Below are 16,354 nucleotides of genomic sequence, written 5' to 3'. Positions count from 1 at the left end.
GTATAAAAAGCATGGATATTTTTAATTGCCGAGTATGTAGTTTAAAATAACATGACATATGCATTTGGTGGCAATTCCACTAGATATTTCTAAAGAGACAAACATTTTCCAAGATTTTGCTTAATATTAATGTTATTAAATTTGTAAGATTAGACTAAATGTACTTTATAGTCATTGTGTGTACAAATGCAGAAGAATTCAGTAAAAATGAAATTAATGTCTAGTAATGAATATGTGTGAAAAAACATGTTTTAAAAAAATGGGTCCAGTATACCTAGTAAATTGAAATGCATGAACAGAAAACAGTCTGTGTAAATACATACTGATCAGGATACATTGTAATAAGTTCAAAAGTCATTTGTCAAGTTGTAATATTACTGGTTTTACCCCAGTAAAATAATTGCTTTCAAATATTTATCTAAGCCCAGTTCAGTATTTTACCAAGATGTTAATGGGCAGTTCAAAGACATGACCACAATGTTATGGTTAAAATGACATTGAAATTGTGTGTTTTCAGTAGTGTATAAATGCTTGCAGTAGCACATGGTTACTGTCTCTTTAGTTAATTCAACAGTTGCAAAGAGTTAATGAAACAGTTCTAAGTCATAAATTAAATTCTGTGATTGCAAAATAATAAATTAATCAAGTAAAATTAAAGCAGACACAGCTCATAACTGACAAAATATTTTCACAGAATGGTCTGCAAAAGAAAAAGTTTGAAATACATTCAGTTTGGTAGTAATATTTAATATCATTGTATTAACTATGTAAAATTGCATTTTGATTTGTTGTATCAAACTAAAGGTTTGTTTCTTGTGTTTTCTATATAAAATGTTTTGAGTATGTTTAAAAACAGAGGGAATTGTTAGATTTTATTAATATTAGTCTGAAATTAATTATGTTGTAAATATGCTGAAAGAAAAGGCTTGCTTAAATGCAGAAACAGAGTCTAGTAATATCTGATCAGCAGTCATACTAAATGACCATGGCTTGGAAAAGGAATCTGCTGAATGGACATTCTTCCCTTACAGACTCAAAACAGGATGTATGCAAGAGCAACAATACAAAATCTGCTTTTAAAGAATGGACATTATTCCCTTACAGACTCAAAACAGGATGTATGCAAGAACAAAAATGCAAAATCTGCTTTTAAAGAACAATGACATGTTTTTCTGCATGGAAAAACAGGATATGACACAAGAACAGATGTTTTTTATACAAAGATCCAAATAAAATACAGGATGTTCACACTGTCAGAAAAGCTGATCTCTGACAATGTGTTTTCTCAAAAATATGTTTTTCTTCATAAAAAACAGGATATGCTTATCAGCATTGGTACAAGAACATATGGTCATATACACAGATCCAAACAGAATACAGACAATGTGTTTCCTCAAAAATATGTTTTTCTACATGGACATTAGGACACTGTTACAGGATATTCACACTGTCAGAAAAGATGGTCTCTTACAAGACATTGTTAAACAAGGAAGCTTAGTATTGTTTCTACAGGACTAAAACTGTATATAAAGAGCTGTATAAATCCAGCTATGGTAGAGAGGGGTATGGTAGGAACACATTTGGTGTTCTGAGGTAAATGTTATATCTCTCACATCATCTGTACTATATGAGAAGTAAAGTTGGAACAGTACTTTTAAGCTGTAATGTTTGTCCAGTTTGGTTTATTATAAAAGTTATTGGTTACTGCTCTTAAAGTCAGATGCTGTATCAGTGTATATTCTGCAAGTTTCTGTATGCAACAGACTGTGAATGCAATTATAACCAGACTTTGATTCCAGCCAGCAAGATTGAGTGTCTTAAGAACACTTCAGATCCATCCCACAGCAAGAAGCAGCAAACAGTAAAGTAAAGCTCAAAAGATATTTTTTCAATGGCGAGCAAATCCATCACAGCAAGCAGCACCAAGCAAGCAAGTAAAGATCAAAATATATTTTTTCACTTCTGAGTATTTTTGTTGATCTGTTCCATCTTCTATACTCTTCTAACAGTAAAACTGAAAACCAAGGCAAAAGTCACCAAAACTGTGTTAAACTGAAAACAAGGGTCTCCTGGCAGCAGGTGTAGAAAAAGCCAAGAACTGCACAGAATACAAAACAATATACATGTTTATTCAAATAAATTCTTCTAACAGTGGCACTTCTTGTCTTAATTGCTTTATAGTTTTCTCTATTCTATACTTCCAGGATGGAATTTGATTTCTTCCCTTCCTTTCCTTCACAGCCCTGTGTTTTTGTGGTAACACATTATCTGTTATTAATTTTAGCTGCACAGTAATATATCCTATTTACTTATCTTATATTAAATGAATTTCTCTGAACAATTCTAATTACTTTGTCCATTTGTTTTATCAAACATCTAACTTTTTGGGTTTTATTGACTTTCTGTAGTCTGTTTCTTTCATTGATCTTAATATGTCTGTCTTTCTGTATTAAATCAAGCAACTCTTCTCCTAGACCATTTTCTTCTAAATTAAAGACACATTCTTTCTTCTCCATTTCATGCGGGTATTCTTCAGAAAGTTCCAGAACGTCTTCCTGTGCACATGTTCTTCAGTTTCATCCTGTGTCATCTTTTGTGCTTTCACATGGGAACTAACTGGGCTATCACTCCACAACATTGACTGCGTCAGAGTTGCCACAGTTTCCTGTTCTTTACCTTGCTGTGCATTTCCAATTGAACTTTTGTACTAGTTTCTTATGGAAGTCTCCAAAGTATCTTCTTATGGAACTGATGAGATGTTTCCCACTCCACTGGTATTTCCTTAATTTGGGGATACATTGCTGTATCTTGCTGTGGTTTTAGCCTTCATTTCACAGGTAATACATAATCTCAGTTTCCGTTTCTTTATCTTCTCCATTAGTAACCCTGTTTTCTACTTTTCCTCTTTGTTTTCTTATTTTATGTATTGCAAAATGTTCCATGTCTGGATGGCAGTGCCTGTATTTCTCTTCAAATATCTCTGATGCTGCATTGTTTGTATTGATTAGTTTCACTTCCTCCTTTGCATAAATATTGCACTATATTAATAACCTTATCTTTTATTTTTTTACTAATCTTCTGTTCTGTGTTCTGCATTTGTGATCTTATTTTTCGTACTGTGAAATATTCAGCATCTGGATGCCTTTGCCTGAATTTCTCTTTGAATATCTTTGAGGCTCCTTTTTGTATTTATTAATTTGTGTAAATATTTTGCTATATAAGAGCTCTCTTTTCTTTCCCATGTCCATATTTCTTTTTTATACCTTTGAAAAATATCTAGATTTAGTTTTTTTTATATTTTCACACTTCCGCAGTCACTTCTTTTTTCCAAAGGGCCCAAGGTTTCTTGGTCTGTATAATGCTTTTTATAAATCTGTTGTATTAATGCACACAAATTTGCAGTTGAAGCTTTTGACAGTTTTTCTTCTGTATGTATTTTTATTTCCACTAATTTCTGTCTTAATCTTTTTGTATATCTTCTGTCTGGAAAGTATGGGCTTTTGTAACAATACATCATTTCTTTCTTATCCTGAATAGTCTACTCTATCATCTTTATGGCTTTTTTTTTCAGTTGACCTTTCCTGGTAACCAAAGAACAAACAAATAAATAAATAAATAAATAAATAAATAAATATTCAAGTAAAACAAGACTAAAAACAAAAAAATGAGGAAGATAAAATACAATTTTGTTGCACAGTTCACTGGTTGTAAGGCATACTGGCTCTGCTGATTCACAGGTAGTACACTTCTATCGCTGCATAGCATTACCATATCTTTAGGTAGCCTTTTCACACACTAGGGTTATCTTTGCACTGCGTTAGTACTAATTATTCATTCTCTGTATCTCATTTGCATAGGTCCTGTTCACAATCGATCTGCCTTGCTCTGTAATATATATTTTTTGCAGGTATGAACTTCTATTGTCTAGGATTTAGAACTTGTCTTTTTCAATATATTGCCTTTTTGATGTGCTTTCAGTGACAGTAAATTCCATCTTATGTTGCCCACTGAAGTGCGTTGCCAACCTTGAGTTCCAGTGCTATAATAAGGACCAGTCAGCAAATTATGGCGCTTCCTGTGGTATTTGACTTATAGTGAGCACCAAGTGTAAAACAAACAAAAAAAATGGTTTTGCAGCTTTCAAGCTGCCAGGTCATTGATCTTGACTGCTTAATACACACCAAAAAACATTTTAACTTTCTTTAAGAAAAACAGGACACTTAGACAGTTTCAAAGCTGTCTTTATTCAAGTCACTTAATGGCAGCTTGCAGACTAACAAATTAATCGTAAAAACATTTGACAAGTTGCAACCTGTCATTAAGTGAATATCACTGACACCAGTTATACTCTGTGAGGGTGATAGCAAAAGTTGTGCAGTGCAGGGCACCATATTCTCTTGCTAAATCTCTGCTCAGTTTTTTTCTATTTCCAAACAAAGTGAATATATTTACTGTGCTGGATTTGAGCTAATAGTTTGGTAAAATGAACTTGGGCAAATCGGATTACTTAAGGATAATATAAGAATATGCTTTTCTAGATCAGTATCAGCAGATCCCTGATGTTTTCTAGAATGTTTTGGGTTTCCCTTTTGAGGTTCTATGCATGCACATTTGTTACATGCACCTGCCAATACAGAATCCTCCACTTAGTACAGGATTTTGACATTGAATAAGGTTTGTTGTTTCAGTCTACTGCTGCAAAATATTTGAGGAAGAATGCCTATGCCCACCGGTCTATGTGGGCTTGGTTATGGCACTCCTATGCTATAGTAATGTGGCAGCATTTATTTATGACATCTTAGAATCATAATGAAATTGTCTGTGTTTGTGTGTGCACTGCAGATTCACTGGTAGTGCCATAGAAATAGAATGTGTAAATATATTACTGGTACCCTGAATTTGACTAAATCATAATTAGAGGCATCCACATACCAGGCAGTGCCTCAGCCAGTGCTTCCCTCAATCCAACTTTAGAAGCAAAAATAAATGCGTATAACATGCATAAGTAAGTAAATGATCAAATAAAATTAACACTCAAGATTATGGGGTCAAAAACAGGGGAAAAACATCCTTCATCTATATGCAAGGAGCTATTGTGTTTATAAATAATAGCTTTTTCTGTTATTTTCTAAAACACCTTGCAGTAACAGTAGCAAGAGTTACACTTGCTCAGTTCTCAATACACATGTTCGCTGCAGTCATTTAAAACATCAGGTAAGCAGGTGAAATTGAGACTGTGACTGCTTAAATGATTACCAGAAGTGTTTGCTGTTGCAAGTACCAAAACCAATTCATACACGTCCTCTCAAAAACAGTGATACATTGATCATCCCACTGACTTGTAGTCTGTATGGCACCTCTTCTATAATGCAGAGTGTGCCCTGCAATAGCTTTCATACAGAGCAGACACATCCTCCACCTCACTCTAGTGGCTCCCTATTGAAATATCAGCATGAAAAATGCCAAGTGCTGACAAAATTAAAACAAAAAGACCGAAAACACTGGAGAGGAGCAAATCATGAAAATCACACTTTCCTTTAAACATATTTTTGTGGAGGGATAAGTTCCCCCTACAACATCCCATGTGGGGAGCAACCCCCCCCCACAGCCCCTAACTTATAAATTCCAACTCCAGCACTGCCATACCTCAGAGGAAAAGGAATATTCTGAGAAATGGCTTCTCAGACTTAATATATGTAAGTCCGTTCTTTTGGTCATTTAGGCTCCGTATTTTGGGACTTGGTCTGGTGGGTCCCAACATTTCAAATGGATTTGAACAGATGTGAATATTAAACAAAGCTTCAGTAGCAAGGAGTATTCATTCACCAGTGTTAGACAGATGACTTGATACAGGAACATTCTCTTTAACTAGTGATAGAAGCTCTGTTCATGTGGACTTCAATGGGGCTGCAAATATGGTAGAGGCATGCAAAAAGGTAGAAAAAAAACACTACAATGTAATATTTGAAGTATTTCACATCCAGATTTTGCTTTAACATAGTAAGCGAGTTAGGATTTAGCTAGATATCAGGTGGAGAATGACTGCGGTCATAGTGGTTTAGAGTAAAACTGTTTGAAAAACTACATACACAAAACCTGATAAAAATTGTTTCCTACTGTGAACTGGTCATTAAAGCCCCAGACAAGTTGTACACTGAAATAGCTTTACCCATTGCAAGACGCAGCAGTCAATTTATTTTTCCTTTACCTTTTCTAGGAATGCGTAGAGGAGTATGTTCGAAGATAAATCACTTTCCAGAAGATACAGACTACGATCATGACAGTGCAGAATACCTCTTACGTAAGTATGTCCTCAGGTTTTCAGCATCATTTGCATCTTTATTGTTATGATGAATGTTAAGCGTCTTGTAAATGTTGACAGCCTTTCTTATCTAGGTTCGTAGCAAATGACATTTTAAAGGATTGACCACTGAAGACAGGTGGAAGTGTTATTTATGAACAAATGTATAGATCTAGACATATTCCTTTCCTGAAATAACATGTTAATCCATTCAAATGACATACAAGTTAGAAAATGCTATGTATAATGTTAGGGAGCCTGAAGTGGTAGTTAAGCCAAACTGTTGCTTGACTGTAGAGCAGAGGTATTAAGGACACTTTTGTTTTTATGATGGCATCCTTTCATCAGTGAAGTAACCCGTGGATTGCATTTTTTCTTTCAAACTGCAAGGAGATATACCCATTGGAGATATACACATTTTAATTTAGAATTATTTCTCCTCTCTATTTGTTAAAGGCCCTCTTCATTCTCACCACAATGGCTTCACAATACTATTCTCAGGTTTGTGGAAGACATTGCCCACTTTTGAAGGACTCCCACTGGCCATCTTTCTGTATTAAAAATTGCTATTGACAAGTGATGTTATGCACTTAAACAGTACTGTTAATACCTTAGTATCTATAATTATTAAGATGTTTTAAGGATTGTTTTAGGAAAGATCATTATGAAGATATTAAACAGCTACATTATATTACTACAATAGACTGCTACTGTGCCAATGCTCAGATTATTGGTGTGTGTGTAGAGAACCTGAATTGTTTAGTTGCAATGAAACTACAGTTTAGTTGCTATTTGTGAAAAATGAGACAGTGCAAATTGTAATCTTCCAGGATATAATAAATATGACACTAAGAATGTAAACAAAAAGCAAAGTTGTATAATGTTGCTTATAATGGATACACTTATTTCCTATTTGGAGTTTCAGTATGAAGAAGCTGAAATATTACATGTCATAGATAAAGTTGTTAACAATTAGGGAGCCTGCAGATTGATAGTGGCATATAGATCTTGTGTGCCTTATTTGGAGCATGGTCATTTTTGAGTGTCTCAGATAGTGTGCTGGATGGTAAACTAACAATATCATTATAATCTGACTATGGACTGATCACTGATTAGAGAAGTGGACATAGAATATGTTCTTACCAAAATCATAAGGATGTGTTATGTGGGTCCTGTTAACATATCTGTCCATTTTTTTGCATATTATTTCATCTCCTGTTTTTACTTTGTCTGTTGGTATGCTTAATGATATGCTATAAAACTCAATATTACCTAAGTGTGGAAAGAAGCATTGTTGTAAGGTGGGTGGAGGGTAACAAGAAAGTTATATCTAGTTTTAAACCAAAAGTCTAACCCACAATATTGATAAATGCTATGAGAGGTGCATTTCAAAGCTGATGTTAAAAGACAGAAAAGATGGACCTGATCAAGATGTTACTCAGCATGTTAATTTTCAAGGGGCGGTCTACAGTAACAACACACATTGCATTCTATGACGAGCTTTCCTCTAAGTGAGATGAGAACAAGCATTGTATGGTAGTCTAGTTAGACATCGCTAAAGCATTTTACTGTTTATTACACAAGCAGTGTAAAGGATGTATGTTTTACGTAGGAGTAAATCATGATATAATTAAATGGATTAAAAATTGTCTGACTGGAAAGAAACAGTGAGCTGTGGTTAGTGGACAAACGTTTTCATGGATAAATATAAATAGTGGCATTCCTCAAGGGTCAGTGTTCAGATCAGTAACTTTAATATGGGGTTTTCTACTTTTGTGGGCTCAACCAAGTTTTCATAGGTTCATAGGATGATACTAGGCTATTGGCTCAGAGGCCCATTTAAGCCTAGCTAAGAATTTTACCCATGTTCCCACAAAGTCAGCACCTGTTTTCCATGTCCAGCAGGGACACAGATGGGATCCCAGGGGTATATTTTCTGTTCCCCATCCAGTCATCCAGGTTAGAGGGTGAGTGGAGAGGGAGTCTATTTCACAGATGGGGGAGTCATTGGGACACAAATCTATCCCGCCAACAAGTTCTATTTCTGTCATAGATCAGGTTGAGGCCTTGTGTGTGGGTTATGTGAGTGTAGTTTGACTTATGGATATGCAGCAACTCCATCAAGGCTGAGTCTGGGACAGCCTTGTATGCCAGACACAGGTCACCTCTGAGCAGTCTGTACAAGACTGAGTAGAGGGACAAGGCTTTTTGTCTATCTGTATAGGATAGGTGTTTGAGACCCTGGAATTTCCTGGTCAGGAACATCTGTTGTCTGTCCAACTGCTGCATGTGCTTTGCAAGGTACATGCCAAGGGGGTATTGTACTCGATAATGGGTCTGATAAGGGAGAAGTACAGGGATGTTATGATCTCCTTATTCCTGAATGAAATACCCTTATTTATGAGGTGGGCCATGTAGAAAACCTTCCATACAATGGAGGTAACTTGGTGGTCAAAAGTCAGGTTGCTATCAACCTGGGTGCCCAAATCCCTCATGACTGATTGAGTGCTTGGTGCATTGTTATTAATGTGTTAATTACTGGTGATGCCATTTTCCCCAATGGGGATAATGATGCATTTCTTGGCATTCAGTTTGAGGCCATGCTTCTGGCACCAGTCATTAGATTGGGTAAGGCCATATTGGAGGATGTTCACATCACTAGGGGAATTTATGACACTACGCAGCTTGCAGTCATCTGCAAACTTGGTCAGTCACAGACCACTGGTTTTGGCTTGCACCTCAGAAAACTACATCCCAAACAGTAGAGGCCCTAAGACCGATCCTTGGGGTATGCTGCTTGTTATGGATCTACTGCTAGAGGTGGCTTTCCCTAGTTTGACTGAGTGGGTACTATCACTGAGCCAGTAAGCTACCCATCCCATAACATACAGGTTGTTGCCTAGCTGGGAGAGTTTATCTCTAATGCCCAAGTGGGGAATAGTGTTGAATGCTTTGGCTAGATCAGGGTAGGCACTGTGCCCTGTCTTCCTCTCATCCATAGCTTTGGCAACGAAGTTTAACAGGCATGATCTCCCTTTGACAAAACCAAACTGTGTGGGATCAAACATTTGGAGGTTGCCAATGTCCTTGTTTATAAGGTCCATGACAATTCATTCCATGACCTCTGAGATCAGGCTAGTTAGGCTGATTGGCCTATAATTGCCTAGGTCGGTGGATGGTCCACCTTTGTGTAGAGGGATGACAGTGACTGTCCTCCATTCAGCCACAGTCCCTCTGTTTTGGCCTAAATTTCTGAGAAGTATATTCCAAACAGTAGGGGGCCCAGCACTGACCCCTGTAGAACCCCTCTGGTGACAGGTCTGTTGGTTGAGGTAAAGTCCTCAACTTAGAGTGTGATCTGACGGTGAGCCAGTTAGCATCCCACCTGAAAACATAAGAGTTGATATTCAACTGGGAGGGGTTATAAGTGGTGCCCAAATGTGAGATTGTATCAAAGGCCTTGGGTAAGTCAAGGTAGGCTGTATGCACAGATTTGCCTTCAACTATGTCTCTTGTGACATTTGCAAAGAAGACCTGCCTTTGACAAAACTAGACTGTGTCAGATCATGAGTTTGGAGATCATATATATCCTTATTTATAAGGTCCATGATGATTTATTCCATGGCCTTACATATAAGGCGTGTTAAGCTTATGGGTCTGTTGCCATACCTCCTTTATGCAGGATGATGGTTGCTGTTTTCCATTCAGCAGGTACAAAACCAGTACTCAGACTGTGGTTAAAGAGAGTACCTAATGGAGTTGCTAACTCATGTTTTAGACCATTGAAAACTCAACCTGGGATGCCATCCATCCCCAAAGAGGCTCTGTTTTTGGACTTCGAGCATTAATGACATGTTCTTTGGAGATTCAAGGTCGGGAGATATAGAGGGAATGCTCTGTGGAATGTTAGGAGAGGACAGAGGGATTCATTTTTTGCCATACCTGTCAGCTAATAAGTTAGCTATTTTCACAGGATCAGTGTGTGTGATGTCATCCACAGCTAGTTCAGCTCACGTCTGGGTCCTACCTTTTAGGTTACAGATATAGCTGAAGAATGCATTATGGTTATCCTTAGCTATGGCTGCTAATTTTTTTTTTTTTTTTATCGAAGTTGTCTTTAGAGGATTTTTCAGGTTGTCTTATTTGTTTGTTCAAGCAGAGGAGGGTGTTCTTCCAGTGCTGGGACTTCTTTTTTTTTATTCTTAGATACCAACTTCTTTCTGTTGTTGTGTAACTTATTAATGCTAGATGTCTACTAGGGAAGGTTGTTTTTTCTTGAGAATCCTGTTTTGATCCTATAAGCTACAGCTGTGTCAGTACATTTGTATAAGTGCTTGTGCTGGGCATTTGTGTTTACCTTAGTATAGTTCTGAATGCCATCTGTGGGAGCAAGAGCTTGGAAGTTATTTATGCCATCCCTTAGGAGGGTAGAATTAGCTTTGGTGAAAATTTTAGCTTAATTTCACCTAAGAGGGGTTCAGGTATTATGGCTACTTCAAGTGTGACTAATTTGTGATCAGATTTAGCCATTGACGGTGCTATACTTATGGTGGTGCAATGGTCACCCATGTTGGTGAGGACCAGTTTGAGAATATTTGAGCCACTTGTGAGGTTGCATACTATTTGTTTCAGGGCATTAGTGTTAATAAAGTCCAGGAACCTTTGTGCAAGCATGTTGGTAGTCATGTTAGTTTCACATTCAATGGAGGGATAGTTAAAATTGTCCATGACTACAGTGTTTTGTTGTAATTCAATTGACTCAAGTAGGTCCAAACAAGCAGTGTGGGAATCTTAGTTCATTGAAGGAGGCCTATAGCTAACAATGACTTGAAGAGGTTCTTACCCACAGTTAATTGAACATGGAGTTTTCCTGTCTAACCAGTCGAGATGTGTATTTATCTTTGATGAAGATAGATACTCCATCTCCTTTGGTTCGCACATGATCATTTTGCAGTCTGTAAGTGTGGAAGGCATTGTAGTCTTGCAAGGCCAGGGTACTCTGTGTGGCCCTAAACCATGTTTCTGTCATTGCATAGACATCAACATCCACCAGGGAGAGGAGTGCTTCCAGAGAGTGCAGTTTCTGATTTAAACTCCTAGTGTTTAGCAGCATAACCATATTTTCACATTGCTTGTAGGAGAGAGAAACATAAGAGAATAAAATAATTTTTTTTTGTTAAAATCAAAGGTGGTCAACAGGTGGGGGATGACCTGCTTCTTCTTCTGGAAAAAGGAAGCTTGGTCCAGAGTTCTCTGGGTAATCTACAGAGTTAATCCCTAAGGAAGATGTTCAATGGCTAAAGGCTAAATATAATATGAGATGTCTAAACCTGTAAACCTAGCTTAACTGTGGATCTCTGCCTAGAGGGAGAGAAACTGGTGCTTTCATCCTTAATAAAAGTAGAATCTGGGGAGGAAATTGGCTGGGGGTGAATATGGTTTATAACAAGGTTTGTACAAGCTTATATTGTAATTTATTAAATTCCTTTGCTATTGGTGCATCGACAATATTTTGTATAAATTTAGAGTGAGATTGGCTAGGCTTAAAATGGCTTTTGGACCAATAGTCTAGTAACCACCTATGGACCAATAAGCAAGGGGTTACTGCACCCTCAGTGAAAGTAGGTAACTCTTGATCATGTCAGTGGTGGGTTCATTGCCAGGAGGCATAACATTCTTGTGTATTTGCTGTATGTTAAGTGTGAAATAATAATAAAGTGATAGTTAGACAACCAGGTTTGGGGTGCCAGGAAAAGAAAAATAGCCTTCTCTGTCTAAGACGTTTTTTTTTTTTTTTTTACACTCACCTTTGGGGGGTGTCTGAAATGCAGCTGGGTGTGCTCTGCCGTGTTACCTCCTAAGCTGTCTGGTAGTATATGTTTTGTGTGTATCCAAACAAGTTGTTAGACCTGACATCCTCAGAGTAAAAGATGGTTTGTTAAATACCTTTGTCTAGTGTGGGAACCCATAAACACAAGCTTTGTAAAAGGAGAAAATCAAAGGTGAAATTGTAAAGTGCAGTCCCTTTAGGTGAGGAGCATGGGACCAAGCAGTTGAGGTAGGTCATCTTTGTATCTTTAACATACTGCATAATTGGATAAAAGACAAAATAAAAAAAAAAAAATGATAGATATGTATATACAGGAAAAAAGAAAAAAAGTTTTTATTTTTTTATTTTTATTTAACATTTGTTGACCGGGAAAGTCCGACTAGGTTCCACAGATCCTGTTTTCAGCGGAGGCCTGGGGAGAAATGCTCCAGAAGTAAAGCCCTCTCCATGAGAAATAAAATGGTATATTAAAAAATGTGGTAATTAATAATGGGTCCATATTACATAGTCGAAGTATGACAACTTCGAATATGATATGGTTGAAACCATAAGTTTGAACATACTTCGACTGCAAAAAAAAAAAAAAAAAAAAGAACATATCTGAGGGTTGAAAGCAGGGGGGATTGCTAATTTTCCCTTTACTGCACTGTAGCACGACCTCGGAGTTGGTATATTTAAAGACCAGGGGATGTGGGTGGTGCAGGGGCCTTGCCCCCTTCATATAACCTTTTATTTTATTTTTCCTTCTTTTTTTTTGTTTTTTCATACATAGTCAAAGTTCTGTAACTTCGGACTTATGTGTTCATACATATGGTAGTAGAAGTTATAGAACTTCGACTATGTAATATAGGGTCAATATTAGATCACCAAACTTTCAAAATTTCAAGTGTTCTAATATCGACCCATTTTCAGCGAACGCTGAAAATATTGAAGAAACAAAAAACCAAATTTTTTCCTAGGAAAAGAATTTGGTTGTCTATTTCTGTTGCTTTGGTATTTTCAGCGCTGTGGTAGAAAATTACGGGTCAGGTTCAGGTAAGTGTGCAATTATGTGGACGTGAGGGTTAGGGCGGGGTAGGTGAGTTAGGGTTAGAGTGCGGGTCAGGTAAGTGTGCGATTGTGTGGACATGAGGGTTAGGGTGGGGTAGGTGAGTTAGGGTTAGGGCACAGGTGAGGTGACTGTGCAATAGTGACGGACCTTAGGGTTAGGGTTTGGGTTAAGGTAAGTGGATAGTTAGTGGTATATGTATAGTTTAGTGTACGGTTAGGTGTAAGAGTTTAGGTGTATGTGTGTGGATTGCTGTTTGTTTGGTGTGCTTGTGTTGTGTATGTGTTTTGGAACAGCAAATTTTTCCCTAGGAAAAAAATCGCTGTTCTGTATGCTCGCTGTTTTAAATTTTCGATTAATAGGGTTCGATATTAGAACACTTGAAATTTTGAAAGTTTGGTGTTCTAATATAGACCTGTAATATAGACCCATTAATAACAGCCCTAAAAAGTAAATGTATAAAATACTGCCTTGCTTTGAACATCTGAGGTTAGAAAAACTTGAAACATAACAGTCTTACAAGAAAAAAAGTCTAAAAAAGCTATTTCTAACAGACCAAACATACAATATGCTTAAGAATAAGTAATTATGTTGCACACTGTTTTTCCCCAGTAAACCTATACAGAGTGAACAACAAATGAAATTAGAACAAAAGAGGGCATCCTAGTAAACAAATCTGTAATACTCTAAACATCTTAATAAGAGTTTAGAAAAAAAGTTTATGATTAGAGTATTTCAATTTTAAAAGCTCTCAATCACTGGCCAGATAAATCTTAAAAGTTGGTATTCTTTGAAGGCTGTTTTGGCCGAGGCACTAAGTGCAATAAATCATTTCTTTGGATCTGATTCCATTGCTGCTTTTTATATATTTGCCTTTCCATTTGTGTGGTTTTTGAAATCTTAAAAGTAAGTTGCTTTTTTATGTACAAATATGAAGATCGCATATTATAGAGGTCCTGTTACTTTGTATAATACATTGTTGTACTTGAATATTTTTATAATCTTTGAGTCCGTATTGTAGGTAATGCGCATCCCACTAAACATGGAAATTCTTCATGTAAGATTCCTTTGACAGAACTGAGTCTATTTTATTTTCCACAGAATTTCAGGTGTTTTATGTGGTGCAGTAAGACATACCTGATAAAATAGTTAAATAGTGTGAAGTCTGAGTTAGACTAGGTGTAACTAGTGTAACTGCATGTTGTGAGCTCTTGCTTTTAGTCAAGGTGCTTCATAGGCTTATTATGTATTCAAACTTAGATAAGAGTTAACTATAGTCAAATCATTAGTTTGTTAGTCAGTACTGTTTACTAGTAGTGAAACCTACAGTAATGTGCAAACCTGTTTATGAGAAATATTCTTGGATGTTCCTTTAGAAAAGACATTTACTACAGTTTTACAAAAGGAAGGAAACAACCATCATTTACTAATGCTGATAATATTTTCCTTTTAATTTCCTGATTAATAGAATTCACATTCGAGTGCTAACACACATTGCAGAAGTCTGAATAGGACTTTCAGAAATGTACAAACATGACAATTTATGTGCATGCAAGTTGCACTGTTTTGTGCCATTGGCATGATTTTAAAAGCTGCATGGAAACAATGGTACTGGAACTTTGTTTTGTTAGTGGTACATCCTGCTACGGAAGTAAAATGTATACTTGAGTGCTGCAGAAAGGGTGGTTTAACACTTAAAAGTAGACTAGAAAAGAAACATCTTTAAGAGGTGAATTTGGCAGCTAGTATTTGTTATTTTCTTAATAATGGAAAAAAATCCTCTTTTCATCCTTCTTACAGACTTTTACATTGCTGAAAAAAGTTATCTTTCATATTTGTGAATCAGTATTATTATCTTATATGTGTTTCTGGATTACTAAATACATTTTTTCCTGGTTTTAAAGAACATCACAATACAATCCTTCTGTCTGAAAGTTATTAACATTTCTGAAACTTCTTGCTGGTGTTGAAGCTAACATTCAAAGAACTCTTTCAGGAAGTTGAAGTGTCTTGTCTAATTTTTCGTATAATGCAGTATTAAAACAATTTAGGCATATACCTTATGACTAGTGAAGTGTACAACAAAATTGTATTTTTATCTTCCTCATTTGTTTTGTTTTCGATCTTGTTTTCCTTGAATAGTTATTTATTTATTTGTTTGTTTTTGCTTTGGTTACTGGGAAAGTCCAACTGAGCCAACTGCCTATTTTCAGCTAACACTGGGGTAAGAAAGCTCCACAACAGATTCAAATACATTTAAACAGTAGATGAGTACTTATATACAAGGGGAGAAAAGCCCCAGAACAGATAAAACACTTTAAAATACATTGGGACCTACCTGATGTACAGGAATAACAGCCCCCACAACAGATTGAAGTACATTTACAAAATATTGCTAAGAGAATTTGGGAATCGGGAATGCAGTATGTACTGCAAATAGAAAGGCACTTTGGGGAAGTGGAGTAAACTAAGATATAGTTATTCAAAGGATTGACTATAACAGAGACATACAGTATTCTGATGTAAAAATAGATGGAGTAATAAAATGAGATGTGAAGGAGTAATGTACAGGAGGGGAAATTGCGGACATGGAGAGAGATGATTAGTATTAGAAAGATGACAATTTGATGGAAGAACACAAGCAAGGAATATAAATAGTAGTAATCGTTGGCTGAAGAGGTAGAAGAGCATACATTGGTAGTATGGTAGCATTACAGCGAGAGCATCTTTTGATGTTAGGCTATTACTACCTACTAATATATGGAAGTGTTAATTTGTCAGAGTGTGAAAGGCATGGTTATAGTAAGTAGGTGGTCATGCATCTGTTTTGAGAGTTGTGCAAGTCCAAGACTAGTGTCACAGAGACATTTTTTCAGTTGGATATATTTCTTTCTTTTTTTCATGAAGTGTGATGCACAAATTGAATGAGTAGTATTCAAGAGAGAGCCAGAAATAATTATTGATTTCACAGTGCTTGGATGGATGAGTTTTGCAGTATATAACAAGATTCTGAAATATGTATCACTATTGTATGTCTGAAGAGAGCTGTAGCTGGCTTATTTGGAGTGCAGTGGCACTCCTTAATCTGACATGCGGGGACAATAAAAAAAAAGGTTTACTCTCCAATCTTATGCTCATCCATCTCCTAAGAGGAGCACCAGGTCCTGATACCCTA

At 36.5% G+C, this 16,354-nt stretch overlaps 1 protein-coding gene across 2 annotated transcripts in view; it reads left to right on the top strand.

Annotated features, from left to right (window-relative positions):
* Positions 1-16,354, top strand: part of CACNG8 (calcium voltage-gated channel auxiliary subunit gamma 8) — a 659,572-nt gene that overhangs the window by 603,274 nt on the left and 39,944 nt on the right. For both annotated transcript variants that reach the window (XM_044080431.1, XM_044080440.1), the window contains exon 3: positions 6,218-6,301. In XM_044080431.1, the coding sequence (XP_043936366.1) occupies positions 6,218-6,301 (84 nt within the window). The remainder of the gene's footprint in view (positions 1-6,217; positions 6,302-16,354) is intronic.

The sequence above is a fragment of the Protopterus annectens genome, chromosome 1.part1 (genome assembly GCF_019279795.1).
Source record: "Protopterus annectens isolate FY-2018-M chromosome 1.part1, PAN1.0, whole genome shotgun sequence".
NCBI classification, from domain to species: domain Eukaryota; kingdom Metazoa; phylum Chordata; order Ceratodontiformes; family Protopteridae; genus Protopterus; species Protopterus annectens.
The sequence above is the reverse complement of the archived record's forward strand: the minus strand, read 5'-3'. Positions and strand labels throughout refer to the sequence as shown.